The sequence below is a fragment of the Takifugu rubripes genome, chromosome 9 (assembly GCF_901000725.2).
Source record: "Takifugu rubripes chromosome 9, fTakRub1.2, whole genome shotgun sequence".
In the NCBI taxonomy this organism is placed as follows: Eukaryota; Metazoa; Chordata; class Actinopteri; order Tetraodontiformes; family Tetraodontidae; genus Takifugu; species Takifugu rubripes.
Genome location: NC_042293.1, coordinates 6,315,766 through 6,333,745, shown reverse-complemented (window position 1 = coordinate 6,333,745; position 17,980 = coordinate 6,315,766). Strand labels below are relative to the sequence as shown.

The following is a 17,980-nucleotide window of genomic DNA, read 5'->3' as shown; positions in this document are numbered from 1 at the left end:
TGAGTGAACTTGCGGCTGCGTTCCTGAAGTCACTTCCTGTAACACCCGCAATGCTGACGGAACGTCATGGTGAAACTTACCATCGAGTTAGCATGAAAACAGAAGAAAGCTGAATGAAATGAGATAAAAGTGATTCAACCACTCAGACAGGTTCATGCTAACACTGCTAGCATCCTGCTGAGGGCTCTGGTTGATGAATAAACCAGTGGATCATTTGGAAGATGTGAAGAACCTCCAAAGAACAAACTGGTCAGTTTGTTTCTTGCCGTTGAACCTACAGCTATCAACAGCTTGTTAATGTGTAAGCTGAGCAGTGGTGGCGGCGGAGTCCAGGATGCCCCAAGGATCATTGGCCCCTGATAAGACTCAGAACACACAGGCGGAACCTTTCAAATAGCCACAGTTCTGGTTCAGGTTCTTTCAGCTGATCATGGACGGCAGCCGCGAGAACCTTCTTCACCTCTACCTTCACATCGATGAGCTGGAGCCTCGTGGAGGGATCCTGGAGCTTCTCAGGAGCATCCGTCCTCAGTGGAAGCCTCAAGACATCCACATGAAGGTAAATGCTGGACCTCCCGCTAATTTAACATACTTCAGAGGACAGGCTGCACCTTTGAGCATCTCCGTGTGTCCAGCTGCTTCTGTTATCTTCTCACTCACCAGCAACACTCTGATCACCAGCAGCCTGATGAATTTTAGCTGAGGACCAACAGTTGTGTTTTATTCCAGAATAATAAGAAATTATGAATTAATCAACACAAGATGATTTTAGTACCAGAAAATGTTTCATTATTGTTACAAAAGTAGCTGTGTGTGTGTGTGTGTATGTGTGTGTGTGTGTGTGCGTGTGTGTGCGTGTGTGTGTGTGTGTAGAAATTATGTAACAGCTGTCATCAACCAAAATCCACCAAAATAAAAGCATAGTAACTTTTCTGTTTATAATCCAAATGCAGATTAAAATCAGTTATTTGTGCCTGCGAACACTAGCTTTAGTCTCTGAGAGAAACAGAAACCTGTCCATCTCCAGCAGGTCCAGGAAGACGCACCATCCAGATGTTTCTTTCAGAGTTTAATCATCAGCACCAGAAGGTGACCAAAGAGTCTGAAGTTTTGTGTTTTGCGGCTCTTTTGTATGGTCGGGTTGTTATCATCGCTGTTTGGCTTCTACTCTTCTACCCGCAATGATGCATGATGTTCAGACTCTTCTTCATGAGATGGTTTCTGCCCTGGCAGCTAGCTTAGCATGCTAATTTTAGTTCAAGGATTTGATTGACAGCTGGGATCTGTTAAATATCAAAGCCTTTTTAGTGTGATGTTATTGGCAACTGGTTCTGGTCTGAAAGTTAACCATGATTTATGGGTTAAAGTAGCCTATCAACATTAGACATGTATTTTCTTTGTAGAGCTGTGATGTCTTATTATTGGTAACATCGAGCAGAGTGACAGTCGTCACGACAGACCAACCATCACTTAAAATCAAAGTGATTGAAAATCAAATCTGATAATTGCTAATGTGAAAGCTGAAATTGATCTCCCTTCAAGCCATTTGTCTTCAGTTTTGACCCAAACCTCAGTGAACTTTAGCTGAACTTCGAGTGCTACCTAAAAAGTTCTATCTGTTCTCTCCTGTCAGACTTTCACAGAAGGGCTGACCAATAAGCTGATTGGCTGCTTCGTGGGTTCCCTGCAGGAGAACGACTGCGTTCTGGTGCGACTCTATGGCCGAATGACAGAACTCTATGTGAACAGAGAACGAGAGGTTCAGATGTTCCAGGTCCTCCATTCTTACAGATGTGGTCCACAGATCTACTGCACCTTTCAGAATGGCATCTGCTATGAGTTTGTTCCTGGAACAGTTCTGGATGATACGCTAGTCCGACAACCACCAATCTATAGGTTAGTGTAGGTTTGCCTCTTGTGTCACTGGTGGAACCGTGTATAGTACACAAATAACATGTAACACCATCAGCTGTAACCTGAGCTCTAAACCAGTCAACGGGAAAATGTTAGCAAATTTAAGCAAACGGATGAATAGTGAGACCATAAAATATACATTCATCTAAAAGTTAAAGGGGGCGGAACTTAATTTGCTGAAGTTCAAATGTTCAGTAACATTAAAATGATTGGCAACAGATTTTGCATAATTGTAGAATGAAAAGAGGCCACAACAGCTAATATTCTAGTGTAATATATGATAATAATATTATAATAATATTATATATAATAATAATATTTCATTTGTTCACACAGCAGTTTGCCATCAAGACAAGGAAAGTTTTGTCCGCAGGAGAAAGACGTGGCAGCAAAATCAGGGGCAGGCCTGCATTACTGGGGGCAAGGCAGCAAAAATGGGGTGGGGTTGTCTGATCAGGAGTGGGGCTGCATCATCCAGGGCTAAATCTTACTCACCTACATCTAAACTTTGGCAGGCTGTTTCCTCTGTGGTGATGCATGTTCGCATTAATAACATATGTCTCCACAGACTGATCGCAGCAGAAATGGGGAAAATTCACTGCATCAGGCCAGAGGGTGGTCAGGGAGAACCTTTCATCTGGACCAAAATGTCCCACTTTCTCGCGCTGCTGCTGAAAAGCCGAAACATCAGTCCTGTGGCACAGCGGCGGCCGGACAGGTAAAAGAATCCTCAAACATTTTTTATCTTATCAGATCAACTACTGATGGTGCAACCAGAGCAGGCTTATGGAAGGTTTCAGACCTGGAGTTGTTCAACAGTAGCTTTTCTGAGATAAACTATCACCATATTGATACAGAAGATGTTTACCATCTACAGTCAGAGAACATGCTGAATTTATGACTTGCAGTGCAGGACGGGGTGGGCAACGAGGGTGGCAGTCCTGCCAGGTTTACTTCCCCACCGGGTAGACCTGGTTCAGAGACATTTCTCGTACTGTAGTCGTGTTCTTGCCTACCGTGAATCATCGTCAACAGTAGTATTGTTCTACGTAGGAAAGTACCACCTGGTACATTCCAAGTGCTCTGCTCACTTTATCAATTTTGCATCAGACGTGCCTTGTGTGACCCCAGGCTGGTAGGTATCCCACACATTGGCAGCAGCAATGGTGGAAGGTGCACCCATCGATGTCTGGACCTCCCAGTATGATAGTTGTCTACCTGGTACGGCAAACAACCCTGCTGGATTGTGGCACCAGTGGGATTGGGTAGTCCACTTCTGGTACTGGAGACATTTAACCAACCAGCATTAACATTAACAAGAACCTCCGGTCACAAGACCAGCTCCTCTGTGCTGGTGCTATCAGGAGAACAGAGGCTCGATAATCTCTTGTTCTGCTTTAGTCTTGATTTTCTGGGTCACTAGAGAAGACGATGGTCCATAAAACCAAACACAGCTTAAAAGTTATTTCCTTCTACGCTAAAGATGACAGCGTAGCCTCTGACCCAGCCTGGTGAGCTACACATATTGAGAACCTCAATGTTAAAACCTTCACCTCTGAGGTAGCTGATGTAGCTGTCATTGGACAGTGGGCGTGGCCTCTGTGGCGGCATTGTTATCTCTGATAGGTCTGGCAGCATAAGATGTGATAGGTCCGTTCAAATCTAAATCTGGAGTCTTATCGGGCAATGGTCAACCCTGTTTACATAAATGGTGAAATGCTGAAAGGTTCCAATGTTTGGAGGTTTTCTTTTATTGAGATGATATTTACATATTATTATATCAAAGCTTAAAGCTGAGAACTTCACCAGGAACCTTTAACCTGATTCAGGTTTATTATTGTTTATTAAAATTTGTTCAGGTTATTCAGGTGTGACCCAACTTACATGTCTGTCAGTGGTAGCATTTTAGTCCCAGACAGAGAAGTTCCATGAATTTTGATCCACCTTTCTCAGTTGAACCAAACTTTTTAGTTCCTGCAGCTTCAAGTTCGTCATGCTGGATTTACATAGTGCTACGGTAACATATTAGCACGGCTTGACACAGCTCTACGTTGATCGGTCAGTCTGGATCTAAATTTTTATTTCTCTTTTATGTCTTATTTATTTGTTTAGTTTTTCATTTTAGGTTTATTTTATTATCAACAAACAGATTTAAAAAAAAATAAAAACACGCTTGGGGAGCAAAAGTGTTCCGTGATAAAGATAATGTACTAGAGTCACACACCCAACAGAGGGAGCCATAATTTGAGAAGATGTCTGGTCCACACACACACACACACACACACACACACACACACACACACACACACACACACACACACACACACACACACACACACACACTCTCTGCAGCGTGAGTGTTGATGTGTTCAGTGGATGTATAGAATAAAAAATGTTCTTGTTTGTTTCTACTGTGTGATTGTGACAAAAGCAGCAGTGGAGGAGAAGATGATGGGGAAGATGCACTCATCTGTCCGGAAAAGAGACAAAAAGATTAATGTTTGCCTCAAATTCAAATCAAAATCAAATTCATTACCATTTTTAAAAACATCTTTAATTAATTTAGATGTTTTTATTATAATTAGTGTATAAAATGTTTGTATACGGTATTTTAATAACTATGTATTTAATCTTCAAATCAGTGATAGATCTAAGTCTTTATTGAAAATGTTTAGTTTTTATATTTTTCTCTTCATTTGTATTGTTTTAAAATGTTTTTTTTCATTTAGCCTTTATTCATCATTGTTGAAGAAATAATTAACCAGCATTATTAACATAATCAATGTTTATCTATGGTTAATTGTCCTACCAGAAAGTAACTATAACTACAACTATCAGTTTTTCATATTAATAATTAATTTTATTTAAAAACATCATGTTTATTGTCTATAAATAAAAGCCTTCTGTTTTTACAGGCTGCATTAAGTTACATAAAATTACAATTTTAAAAGGATTTTACTGCAGATTCACAAACGTTTGATACTTTTTTGTTTTTTAAATTTCTAAATGCTTTAAGCAGGATTTTATTTATCTTTTCCTAAAAGTCTAAAAATGGAAAATATGGAATAAAAAACAAAGTTCTGTCTCAACTAAAACAATTCTGGCTAATTTGAGCTTTTATTAATTATTTTACATTTCGTTGAAGGCAACAGGATGAATTTACTGGTCAAACTGGTTTGTGGCTGCTAAGAGGGGAAGCGAACCATTAGCCTCATGTTAGCCTTCCACTGTACCTTTAATCCTGGTTTTTCCTGTCTTCACTTCCTGTAAGAAATGACGGACAAATGGACCTGTTTAGAATCTGCTGCAGCATCTGACACAAACCGATGACTCAATGTACTAAAAACTGATTAAACCCGTAGTAGCAGTGCCGTAGCCTCTCTCATTAAATTGTCTGATTCACAGTAGTGTCGTTGCAGCAAAATGAACCGCTATCGGCTGATGGTTGACCTTGTTTGACTCTTGACCTCTGAATCATCTGTACCGCATGGACACAGATACTCCCCTCCACGTCGCTGTCCACTGTTTGTTGTCCAAACTGGCACTTCTGCTTCCAGTCTAGTTCCAATAATTGGCTGATAATTCTGTTTGGATGAATGACAGGCTGGATTATGGAACCATCCTCAGAATGTTCTCTTCTTTTCTGTCCCCCAGTTGGGTGGCATTCCCGGGCGTTCCCAGCTTTGGTATACTGTCAGGAGAGATGGAGACATTGAAGAGACACCTCTCACAGATTGATTCTCCCGTCGTCCTCTGTCACAACGACCTGCTGATCAAAAACATCATCTATAATCACACAGATGGTGAGGAGGAACAGTGGAACACCTTGTGACGTAGACCCAGAGGAGAATCGTCAGCTGTGACTGATAGAATGATTTCATGAGAGATGAGTGTCAAAATTCCCAGGAGTTCCTGAAGGAAACATTCAATAATCAACACAAAGTTGTCAATTTTATGTTGATAGGAGTTGCCCTGGCAACCACTGTTAACACATCCCATTTCCCCTTCTGCAGGGATGGTGAAATTCATCGACTATGAGTATGCGGATTACAACTACCAGGCCTTCGATATTGGCAATCACTTCAACGAATTTGCCGGTGAGCGTTTAGAAATCACGATGGTACGAAGGAAGCAAACCAGTGATTGTTGTTTTTCTGTAAATGTAATGCGGCCATAATGTATATGACAGCAATTTACAGCGTTCAGCAATGCCTCAGTCACACATTCCACTTAATGCAAATGAAATTGAACAGAAATTGTCAATATTCGCTTTGGTGAAGGAACTGTTTCAGACCCATGTGTATCGTGTTCAGATAAAAGCAATGGTTCAAAAAGGTTCAAAAAGTCTAACTCGGCTTTACAATCGAAGTAGGGTGTTGAGGTACCATTGGAGAAGAATTCTGTTTGCTGGACATGAAGGAAGTTACTGAGAGAAGAAGTTTCCCGGATGAGAAAGAATAAGGCGTCATCTGCGTAACGCCAGCGTGAAATCCTTCAAATATGAATTCATGAAATGTTTGGTATCACTTTTTCCTCCTGAACATTTCCTGTAGTGAAGGTTTAGTACATGCGGTTCTAGAGATTAACTAATTTATCTGTTCTATGTGTTCTTGCACCTATTCTCTGTGTTCTTGTACCTGTTCTATGTGTTCTTGTGCCTGTTCGATGTATTGCTTTACCTGTTCTGTGTTTTTGTACCTCCTCTGTCTGTTCTTGTGCCTGTTCTGTATGTTCTTTTACCTGTTCTATGTGTACTTGCACTTGTTCTATGCGTTCCTGTGCCATTTCTGTGTGTTCTTGTACCTGTTCTGTGTGTTCTTGTACATGTTATATGTGTAATTGGGCCTGCTCTAGGTGTTTTTGTGCCTGTTCTGTATGTTCTTGTTCTCGTTTTGTCTGTTGTGGTACTTGCTCTGTATCTTGTGTCTAAACCACTTGTGGATATTCCCATAGTTGTGCTTATGTCTCCCGTCAGAACATTGACAGGTGTTGTTGTCCAGGTGTGGAGGACATTAACTACAGTCGGTATCCAGGTGTTGAGCTGCAGCGTGATTGGCTGACAGCATATCTGGAGAGCTACAAACACAGTTCTGGACTGGAGGTCAGGGTCACAGACGCAGAGGTGACACGGCTCTACGTTCAAGTCTGCAAGTTCTCGCTGGTTGGTTCTCTTCTCATTGAAAAACTAGACTGAACTCTGACTGATCTTTTCATGAACAAAAGAACAGTCTGGAAGCAGCACATGGATGGAGCCCCCAGCTTTATTAATTTTATGTAATTTATTTAATTTTATTTAGAACAGTTCTAGATCGCATTGGAATCACATTTATTCTGTCTCTCCTGACAGAGGATCCCATTAGGTCGTCATATCTATGATTCTTCCATAATGAAGTGGAATAAGACCAGAGAACAAGATCCACCATCATCTATTTAGAATCAGAGTTCTGAATCCATGTTCTCAGCTTTTGTCTTCCTCTCACAGTCCAAAACCAATCAGAGAATATCATTTATAGGTGTAAATCTAGAATGAGAACTAAATATTGTTGGGTTGTTCTGTTGTTCCTGCAGGCTTCGAACTTCTTCTGGGGACTCTGGGCCATATTCCAGTCACGGCACTCCACCATCCACTTCAACTTCCAGAGGTTGGTATGTCAGACAAATGGACCTAAAACGTCATGCAGGAACAGTTCATTTCTATCCTGTTTGTGGAAGTTCAGGACACTGAAAGAACTGATGCTACTGAGTATAACTGGATGACAGGGATGTTCTCATCTATGAGAACACAGAATTCTACTCAGGATTCTGATCACCTATCCAAGGAAACCCTAAAGCAGAAGTTCTGAGGGCAAAGCCCCATGGAACCTCACAGATCAGTAGGCTGGAAATACAATCAATCTTTATTTATTTACCGTCAAATCAAATCAAATCAATCTTTATTTATATAGCGTCTTTTACAATCAAAATTGTTTCAAGGCGCTTTCCAGAATCCCAGTGCCTAACCAGCAGTGGCAAGGAAAAACTCCCTTTTAACAGGAAGAAACCTTGAGCAGGACCAGGCTCATGTAGAGGGACCCTCCTGCTGATGGCTGGCTGGGTAGAGAGAGAGAAGGGGAGGACAGGTAGAGGAGAGGAGAGGAGAGGAGAGGAGAGGAGAGGAGAGGAGAGGAGAGGAGAGGAGAGGAGAGGAGAGGAGAGGACGGGCACAGAGCACAGAAACACATACAAAAAACACTATTTATGCGAGCCACCGGCCGAGTGGATCAGTGGGGCCGGAAATCATCATGCAGCTCCGAAGGCGGCGATACCTGTAAATGAATACAGAAGGCGGAACTACACAAGAATCAGCATAGCTAATCTATTGGTGAGGAGAGGAGAGGAGAGGAGAGGAGAGGAGAGGAGAGGAGAGGAGAGGAGAGGAGAGGAGAGGAGAGGAGAGGAGAGGAGAGCAGAGCAGAGCAAACCATGACCCAGTGAGGTGACAGAGGCCTGTCAGGTGATCATATTTCTGGGCCCCGGCAGCCTCGGCCTATAACAGCATAGCTAAGATGTTAACCTAATGATTAGACGACCCCCTAAGTATGATAATTTGTCTGTCTATGATAGTAAGTGGAACTGCAGAATTAGTAACAATAAACTTTTTCAAAGAGGTAGGTTTTAAGTCTGATCTTAAAAGTAGAGATGGAGTCAGCCTCCCTTACCTGGACAGGGAGCTGGTTCCATAGCAGGGGGGCCTAACGGGCAGCCAATGAAGAGATGCCAGTACAGGAGTTATGTGATCTCTTTTGTCAATACCTGTCAGAACTCTGGCTGCAGCATTTTGGATCAGCTGGGGGCTTCTTAAAGAGGTGTATGGACACCCTGATAATAAAGAATTACAATAGTCCAGCCTAGAAGTAACAAATGCATGGACTGCCTTTTCAGCATCATGGTGGGTCAGTAGTTTTCTAATCCTTGTGATGTTCCTCAGGTGAAAAAAGGCACTTCTAGAGACTAATTTAATGTGTGAGTTGAAGGAGAGATTTTAATCAAAAGTTACTCCAAGATTCCTCACACAGAGACTAGATGTTAATGAGATACCAACTACAGTGATCATGTGATCTAATCTATCCCTGAGAGGTTCAGGACCAAACACCATAACCTCAGTTTTTCCCGAGTTAAGGAGGAGGTAATTTGAAGACATCCAGGACTTTATGTCTTTAAGACAGGTCTGAAGCTTCACTAACTTCTCTGTCTCCTCTGGTTTCATGGATAAATAAAGCTGAGTGTCATCAGCATAACAATGAATATTTATCCCATGCTGCCGAATAATGTTCCCTAAGGGAACCATGTACAAGGTGAAGAGGATTGGTCCAAGTACAGAACCTTGAGGAACTCCATGGCTAACCGTACTGTATGAGGAGGGAACACCATGGACATGAGCAAACTGGTATCTATCAGATAGATATGATCTAAACCAGTCTAGTGCTGTCCCTTTAATCCCAATCACATGTTCCAGTCTATGTAACAGGATGCTGTGATCAACTGTATCAAAAGCAGCACTGAGGTCCAGCAGAACCAGCATAGAGACCAGTCCATGATCTGAAGCTATAAGAAGATCATTAGTAACTTTAAGAAGTGCTGTTTTTGTACTGTGAAGAGCTCTAAAGCCTGACTGAAACATCTCAAACAGGCTGTTTCTTTGCAGGTGCTCCAGTAACTAAGTCACCACCACCTTCTCAAGAATTTTAGAGATAAAAGGAAGGTTGGATATCGGCCTATAATTTGCTAAGACGTCAGGATCCAGTGATGGTTTTTTAAGCAACGGCTTAATCACTGCCACCTTGTAGGACTGGGGTACATAACCTGTCACTAAAGAACCATTGATCTGGTCCAGGATAGACCAATGGTAAAACATCCATCAACAGGTGTGTTGGGATGGGATCTAAAAGACATGTGGTAGACTTGGATTTCTGAATTAGCAATGACACCTCAGAAAAATATATAGGGCTGAAGGAGTTTAAGGGCTCGTTGGAGAACCTGTACATTCCCAGTCAGCACATCTGGTGATGGTCCAGTTGTTGGGATGGCCTGGTTAGCTTTTTCTCTGATAGCTAGAACTTTATCAGTGAAGAAGCTCCTGAAGTCTTCACCACTAAGGGAAGAAGGGATACGTGGATCTAAAACATTGTGACTCTTGGTTAATTTGGCCACAGTGCTGAAAAGAAACCTGGGGTTGTTCTTATTTTCCTCAATTAATGAAGAAAAATAAGCTGTTCTGGCCTTACGGAGGGCCTTTTTGTAAACAACCATAATTTCACAACCATAAGTCGCAACGTATTATAGGGCGCACCTGCAATTAACGACCTATTTTAGAACTATTTTCATACACAGGGCGCACCGTGTTATAAGGCGCATAGCATAGAAACTGCGTAGTGCCTGTGGTTTCATGACGCATTCACTAGATCGAGCTGCGCTAAAAGGAATGTCAATAAAACAGTCAGATAAGTCAGTCAAACTTTATTAATAGAATACAAACCGGCGTTCTCACAACTCCATTCACTACCAAAATGAATAAACAGCTGTTTTATTATTTTTCCCGAGTGACGTAGTGTTTTCGCGTAACACAGTTCGTTTAATAACAGCGAGTTATAACAGGCAGTGCAACATTTTTATCACAAGTGGATAGTGGAGTTTAATAAATCTTCGATTTAGTGCAACATTTTTATCACGTAGTACCGTTGCGGTACGTTAGTGCAAACACAATATACGGTAACTCGAACTCTCGAAGTAGTGCAAAGCAATAGCAATAGCAATATAACAACGTTGTTCAAACGGTAATGTCCACATTCACAGTATGACCAGCCTTGTTAAGTTGTTAACACACAAAAGAAACACGTAAAGCTCACTTTATCAGTTCATTCCTCATCCAGGAATCCCTCGAATTCCTCTTCTTCGGTGTCCGAATTGAACAGTTGTGCGAATACGGCGTCCAACATGGCCGGCTCCGTCTCGTCAAAGTCGTCATCAGGGTCAGTGTCGCTGGTGTTGTCTGGCATTTCAGTGACAATCCCTGCCTTCCTGAAAGCTCGGACCACGGTCGAGACTGATTTATCAGCCCAGGCATTTACGATCCACTGGCAGATAGTGGCGTATGCTGCTCGGCGCTGTCTCCCCGTCTTGGTGAACGTGTGTTCGCCTTCCGTCATCCACCACTCCCACGCAGTTCGCAGTCTAGCTTTGAATGCCCTGTTGACACCAATATCTAGCGGCTAGAGTTCCTTTGTTAATCCACTTCTTGCTTTGTTTCCTCGGAAGCTCCGTTGAGTCTTCTTTACTTGGCGCAGGTCATCTTGTTGCTTCCTCCACTTCCGCACCATTGATTCGTTCACGTTAAATTCTCTTGCCGCTGCTCTATTTCCATGTTCAACTGCGTGACTGATAGCCTTCAGTTTGAACTCTGCATCATAAGCGTGTCTCTTGCAAGGAGCCATTTTGGGGTCTTTACACACAGAAATGGTTTGGGACTGAACTAGAATTCTTATTTATCGCTCTTACTGCTGTTACTTCGGCCACGCCTACTGACTACGGTAGCCGCGATTAACCAATATTACTGTAATCCATACAAAAGGCGCACTGGGTTAAAAGGCGCACCGTCGATTTTTTAGAAAATTCTAGGCTTTTTGGTGCACCTTATAGTCATCCAGGCTACATGATAGCTGTCTATTTTACAAGAATGCCACTTCCTTTCTAGTCTGCGCACTTTCTGCTTGAGGGTCCTGCTATATGAATTATACCAGGGGGCACACCTCCTCTGATTTACTATTTTCTTTTTCAGGGGGGCAACAGAATCAAGCGTGATTCTCAGTGAGGTTGCTGCACCTTCAGAAGTAGAGTCAACCTCAGGAGGGCTAAGATTATAATGATTAATCTCTTGGGAAACACACGGTGGTCCTGGGATTAGCACAGGGTTTGCTTCCTTAAACTTAGCTACAGCATTATCTGAAAGACATCTGCTATAGTAAGACTGTGTTCTGAGGATAGAAGAATCCTTAATCATAAATGTAAAAGTGATCAATGAATGATCTGACAGGAGTGGGTTCTGAGGGAACACTGACACATGTTCTACCTCAACACCATAAGTCAGAACTAGATCTAGGGTGTGGTTGAAGCTATGAGTTGGTTGGTTTATCTGCTGGAGGAAACCAACTGACTCGAGTAATGAAATGAAGCCATTTCTAAAGCTGTCATTTACAACGTCTCCAATGATAATGACTTTGTCCATTCTAAGGACCAAGTCAGATAAGAAGTCAGAGAACTCAGACAGGAACTCCGAATGTGGCCCAGCAGGGGGCCGATATACAACTACAAACAAAAGTGGCTTTTCTGTCTTCCGGTTCAGATGGGTGATGCCAAGAGTCAGGCTTTCAAATGAACTGGAGCCATGTTTTGGTCTAGGATTAATTTATAACTTGGAGTGATAGATTGCTGCGACTCCGCCTCCTCGACCAGTAACACGAGGAATATGATAATTAAGATGGGTAGGAGGAGTAGATTCATTTAAGCTAACATACTCCTCCTCCTGAAGCCAGGTCTCAGTAAGACAAAATAAATCAATGTGATGATCCGCTATCAGGTCGTGCACTAACAGGGATTTACACAAAAGAGATCTAATATTTAACAGTCCACACTTAATTGTGATATTCGTTTCTCCAACTTGTGCTTTGGTATTAATTTTAATAAGATTATGGTGATTGACCGCTCCCCTGCTCTGTGCTTGGTGAACTTTTAACCGTGGAACAGAGACTACCTCTGTAGTGTCTGGACCCTGGATTGTCAGGTCACTTTTGGGTCTAATAAAATTAGCCAAGTTACTAGAAATGAGAGAGGCACCATCCCGTGTGGGATAGACACCGTCTCTCCTAATCAGACCAGGTTTTCCCCAAAAAGTGCTCCAATTGTCTACAAAGGCCACCTGGTTTTCGGGGCACAGCCAGTGATGAAGCGACGACATGTGGCTAAACATTTCATTGCTGGCCAGATTGGGGAGGGGACCAGAGAATGCTCCAGAGTCCGACATCGTTTTTGCGTAGTTGCACACTGACTCTATGTTAATTTTGGTGACCTCCGACTGACGAAGCCGGGTGTCATTTGCGCCGACGTGAATAATAACTTCATCAAATTTACGTTTACTTCTCGCCAGCAGCTTTAGATTGGCTTCTATGTCGCCCGCTCTGGCCCCCGGAATGCACTTAACTATGGTCGCTGGAGTCGGCTTCACGTAGCGCAATTACCAGGGTCGGTTTCTCAGCGGGTGTGTCGCCGAGTGGGGAAAAATGATTAGCCACGGGAAGCGGGTGGTGGTGCACCATGGGCCTTTGGTTTGGGCTAGGCTTCCTGCGAACCGTCACCCAGCGCCCTGGCTAGCCAGCTGCTGTCGGGGGACCGCTAGCTGTATCTACGCTAGGCAGCTCCGCAGCAGCTAGCTTCTCCTGGCTACCTGACGCAACTCCAGCTAACTCCAAGCTGCGGAACCGCGTCTCAAGCTCACTAAGTCTAGCCTCCATAGCCGTAAATAAACTACACTTTCTGCACCTATTCCCTTCACTAAGGGAGGCAGAGGAGTAACTAAACATTTCACACGCTGAACAGACAAAGACAAAGGGTGAAACAGACGGTGAGGCCATGCTAACGCTGATAATCGGCGGAGCCCTGTATTTGTTTAATATGGGTTATTTCTCACTTTTATCAGGTGACTAGAATGTCCCAAGTGTTCAATTTTAATTTTAATTTTAAAGACCAAAAAACGAACGATTGAGAAGACAGGAAGTGATGCAATACGTTACCGGAAAATCCTACCGGAATCTGTCTGTTACAATCAAAATTGTTTCTAGGCGTTTTGCAGAATTCCAGGGCCTGACCCCCAACAAGCAACAGTGGCAAGGAAAAACTCCCTTTTAACAGGAAGAAACCTTGAGCAGGACCAGGCTCATGTGGGGGGACCCTCCTGCTGATGGCTGGGTAGAGAGAGGAGAAGGGGGGGGGCAGGTAGAAGAGAGAATAGGCAGAGATCAGGACGCGTGAACATAAACATTGAACATCAGCTGATGGTGATCACCAAAGACAGCCACCCCCCAATCGTCTAGTGGCCCTCCAACTCGTTTATGGTGGATGTCAGAAATGTGATCTTGGGGGTGATGAAGCACAGAGGAGCTATTGTTCTCCTGAAAAACACACTCTGATCCCACTGAGCCACATGTTCCTGCCAGAGCAGCCGCTCCTCAGCTCACACACTAAAGACACACTAACGATGCATCAAACACACACTAAAGGTGTACACTAACCACACACTAAAACCTAGATTGAACATGCACATTAAGGTAAAACCAGAGAGACAGTAACAATCAGTACCACCTCTGGAAGCAGAGACAAACACACTACACACAATTTATCAAAGGATCAATAATAAAAAAGAATCCTCGTATGTGAGTGTCTGTTTTGTGTGTGTGTTTCTGTATGTATGTGTGTCTGTGTTTGAGGCATCACTGAGGTCTTAAATAAGTCCCAGATGTAGAAGTGACAATCGGCAACCAGTAGGCGTCACCCCCTTCATTAACCATGCTGACTTTGTTTCAAATGTGGTGTGTGTGTGTGTGTGTGTGTGTGTGTGTGTGTGTGTGTGTGTGTGTGTGTGTTCATGCGTTGGCACCCTGAGCAATGCTGGACAGATTTTTATGAGGGTATAACGGAGAAAAAGGCCGACTGGCCTTGGTGCTTGAATTAAAATAAAGAACGTCTCAGTCTCAGATGAGAACTTCAGAACATCAGCTGGAATAAAAAATACGATGAGGGAGGAACTTTTTTAAAGAAAGTAAATCTGAAGCTACAAGTTATTTAAGAGAAATTCACCTGAACATTTTAGTTCTGTATAATATTAATATTAATTAGAAGTGTGTAGAAATTTAAAGAAATTTATATTGATACACATTTTATTTAAGAAAGTTTTTATTTCAAAACCAAAAGGCTTCTGTATTTAACATGTGTCTTTAACTACTCCAACATGATATTTATTTAATGATAGAATTAATTTAACTAATTTAATTTGTAAACATACAACTATTCATTGGTTAGTCTTTTTTTAACAGTCCAATGAACTCAAGCTCCAATATAAAGAATCATCAAATTCAATGTTTTGTAATTAAAGATGAACATCAAATTATCAATTCTTTTTTTATTAAAAATGATGACTGAAGGTAAATAATCAGGGCAGATTATTTAGTCTTAGAAATCCAGATGTGTGAAGGGCCACTTGATTATACCCCAGATAACTATTTAAATGTTAGGTTTCTCTTTGAATTAGCCATTTGTGGCTAAAATCCTCCATCATAGGAAAACAAAGCAGCAACGACACAATTCTGCATCTTTTATGTGTCCATACGTAGACTGCAAACAACTACATTACCCAGAATTCTTTAGTGTGACATTGCCAGGAAAGTTTCATGTGTGATCTGTATAACAATGTGTGATTGCTGTTGAATAAAGACGCACTAATGCACACAGGTACACACGGACCAAGCTAAAAAAGCAACATCCAATACGGGGCGGACCAATAATGGTTTTACTACAACATGGGAGAATAAAGGAGAAGGAAGACATGAGGAGAATGTATGAATGATTTGGCATTGACAAGTTTGATTAAAGGACAAACTCCTCCAGTTTGTGTGCATCAGAAATCTCGTTGGGTCTGAAGGGAGCAGCAGAATTACCAAGGGCAGCGACGCTCCACGTCAACTCTATTCAGGCGTCTCTAATGTGACACAAAACCGCCTTTCTCTGGCTTCAAATGCAGAATAATACCTGCATCTTTTCATTCAAACTCACCTGTGACCGCTGGAAAAACATTTTTATTGATTACGGTATTCTGCATCTTTAAGAATTTCTGCTTTTTTCTGATCTGACTTAGGAATCACAGTTAGCAACAGAAATAACAGAATGATGTTGCAAAATGTTAAATTAATTATCGTATGTGTACTTATATATATATATATACATATATATATATACATATAATTTCTTATAATCAGTCATCGTACCTTTAGCTTTTTCTATTTTGGACTCTCGAATCCTGAATTTCAGAGGATAATCGATGTCTCCCATGTTTTGTCTTTGAATGTCAAAACTGAGCTTTAACAAATTGGAATTTCACTTTTGCCCTCATCCGTCTGCTACTTCCTGCTTCTCACTTTGAGTCTGATCAATAACTAATTACGTTCACTTTCTGTCTGTCTTCAGATATGCAACAGCGCGACTTAGCTACTACTTCAAGAAGAAGGAGGAATATTTCGGGATGAATCCGAAGCTGGATATAAATTCAGGGGTGTGACGATTGGTTGTTTGGTGGTCCCCTACGAGGAGACAGCTGTAACTGGCACGGTTGTTGAGTTTACATCTTTTTAGCAAATCCAGACAGTTAATTCACCATGTTCCATTTAATGCATTTTTCCAGGATTCATTCCTGCATCAGTTCCAGGCTGTAAATTAAAACCTTCTTCAACTTTATTCTGATGCAGAAAATCTCCCACAATCAAAGCTGCCACCTTGTGTTTTTGCTGACAAAAAGGTAAAAAGAAAAAGTTAAAATTTTCTGCACCAAATCAGATAAGAAATGTAAGTTAAAGGACAAATGTTGCAGCCTTAATCATGCTCTTGTTTTAAGCTAATTGCTCTACTGTAAAATCATCAGTTCCTTTTCCTCTCTGCGAGGAGACACAAATGCCATCGCTATTGTGAAATATGCAGAAAAGGTTATTCACCACGCCGGAGGCAACAATGTGATTCTTTACTTCCTCACGGTCGCTCCAACCATCAAGGCTGAGCCCAACAATCCGACTCTTTTTAAAGTGCTTTTTCGTTTAATGTATAATGTTTAATTAGCAGACTAATGCACTTAAAAAGACCCAAGGACTTTCCCTCACAGAAGGGAAAAATTGGCCTTTTGTCCGTAATGTTGATTTTTTCTTTCATTTCTAATTACATTAAAAAAGTATAGACCTTTATGTCTTCATGTTTAAAAGACATTGAAACAGACATGGCTAAATTGCTTCCTTTCACTTTTTCCTTTGAAAATCTCTTTTATTAATTTGTTTTATTTTGCTTTAATGGTTCAAGGCTGCTGATCCCTGGAATCCCAGGAATTTAACATTTAGATTTGTTTTTTAGAAAGGCCAAAAATTCCAATATTCAACTGGCTGCCTGAATATAAACATTTACTTTATTTAATCATCAGTTTATGATCAACGGTGGATGAATCATACCTTTCTGAAATAGTTGATGTCTCAGCATGCTAATGTGCTTTTGAACCTGTAATGATATACAGCTAATGAGAATTGAGAAATGAGATTATGTTTCAAAATAAAATTAACTTAAACATCAAGATGCCGACAAGACATTTTGATTAATGTAACAAAATGGAAAATGAGCTCGTGCTCATTGGGTTTTCTTCTAAAGATGTAAAATTCCTGACGTTCAATCCTCATTTGATGTGTCTCTGAGGAGGAATAAAGAATCTTTATATCTTTACATTAGACTTTCAGTTTTCAGAATTGTAAACCCTTCGTTTTCAATATCAGGAGTGATCATATTACCCTGACCCCTAAACTCTGACCCTGAACTGAACCCTTAGGAGGTCAGAGGGCATTATGTCCTCATGTCACAAAATGTCCTCACTTTGTCTATGAAATATTCTGGTCCTCGTGATGTACCATGTACAAGAACATACACACACGTGCATGTTTGTGCGCATGTGTGTTTGCACACTAACATGCGCACACATCACAGACGAGTGTGACAAAGTCGTCGGGGCCCCTCAATGCTGACGCTACAGTTGATTTGGGAATTACAATTAGATTTATGATGTGGCTGCAAATGGCTGAGTTCTGTATTTCTGTAGAAGTGCCGGCGCCACATACATGCACACACACATGCACACACTCACACACACTCTCTGGAACAATAGGCCACATTTACTGTAACGGGCCACAAAAATATAAAGAGCAAGTGGAAAAGCTCGACTTTGGAAACAGAAGCCGAG

General features: G+C 41.7%; 1 protein-coding gene across 5 annotated transcripts; it reads left to right on the top strand.

Annotated features, from left to right (window-relative positions):
- LOC101064635 (ethanolamine kinase 2) lies at positions 1-17,323 on the top strand. 5 transcript variants are annotated; one of them, XR_003889549.1, is made up of 9 exons: positions 1-559; positions 1,634-1,896; positions 2,483-2,632; positions 5,569-5,717; positions 5,928-6,034; positions 6,890-7,075; positions 7,483-7,556; positions 16,183-16,323; positions 16,461-17,323. XR_003889549.1 is itself a non-coding variant. In XM_029841628.1 (9 exons), exons 2-9 carry the CDS (start codon positions 1,054-1,056, stop codon positions 16,271-16,273), a joined length of 1,056 nt encoding a protein of 351 aa, XP_029697488.1. In that variant the 5' UTR covers positions 426-559; positions 1,028-1,053; the 3' UTR covers positions 16,274-17,323. The 5 variants fall into 5 exon arrangements, 4 of the variants coding, with proteins under 4 accessions (XP_029697487.1, XP_011605329.1, XP_029697488.1 ...); XM_029841628.1 differs by adding an exon at positions 1,028-1,089 and having other exon boundaries at positions 426-559; positions 16,183-17,323; XM_029841629.1 differs by adding an exon at positions 1,031-1,089 and having other exon boundaries at positions 444-559; positions 16,183-17,323.
- The last annotated feature ends 657 nt before the right edge of the window (positions 17,324-17,980 follow it).

Bases quoted from the DNA above. Each gene is read 5' to 3' on its own strand.
- LOC101064635 (XM_029841627.1), top strand. From the start codon at position 431: ATGGACGGCAGCCGCGAGAACCTTCTTCACCTCTACCTTCACATCGAT. The intron at 2,633-5,568 runs GTAAAAGAATCC...TCTGTCCCCCAG, and splicing joins GCACAGCGGCGGCCGGACAG to TTGGGTGGCATTCCCGGGCG. The intron at 7,557-16,182 runs GTTGGTATGTCA...GTCTGTCTTCAG, and splicing joins ATCCACTTCAACTTCCAGAG to ATATGCAACAGCGCGACTTA.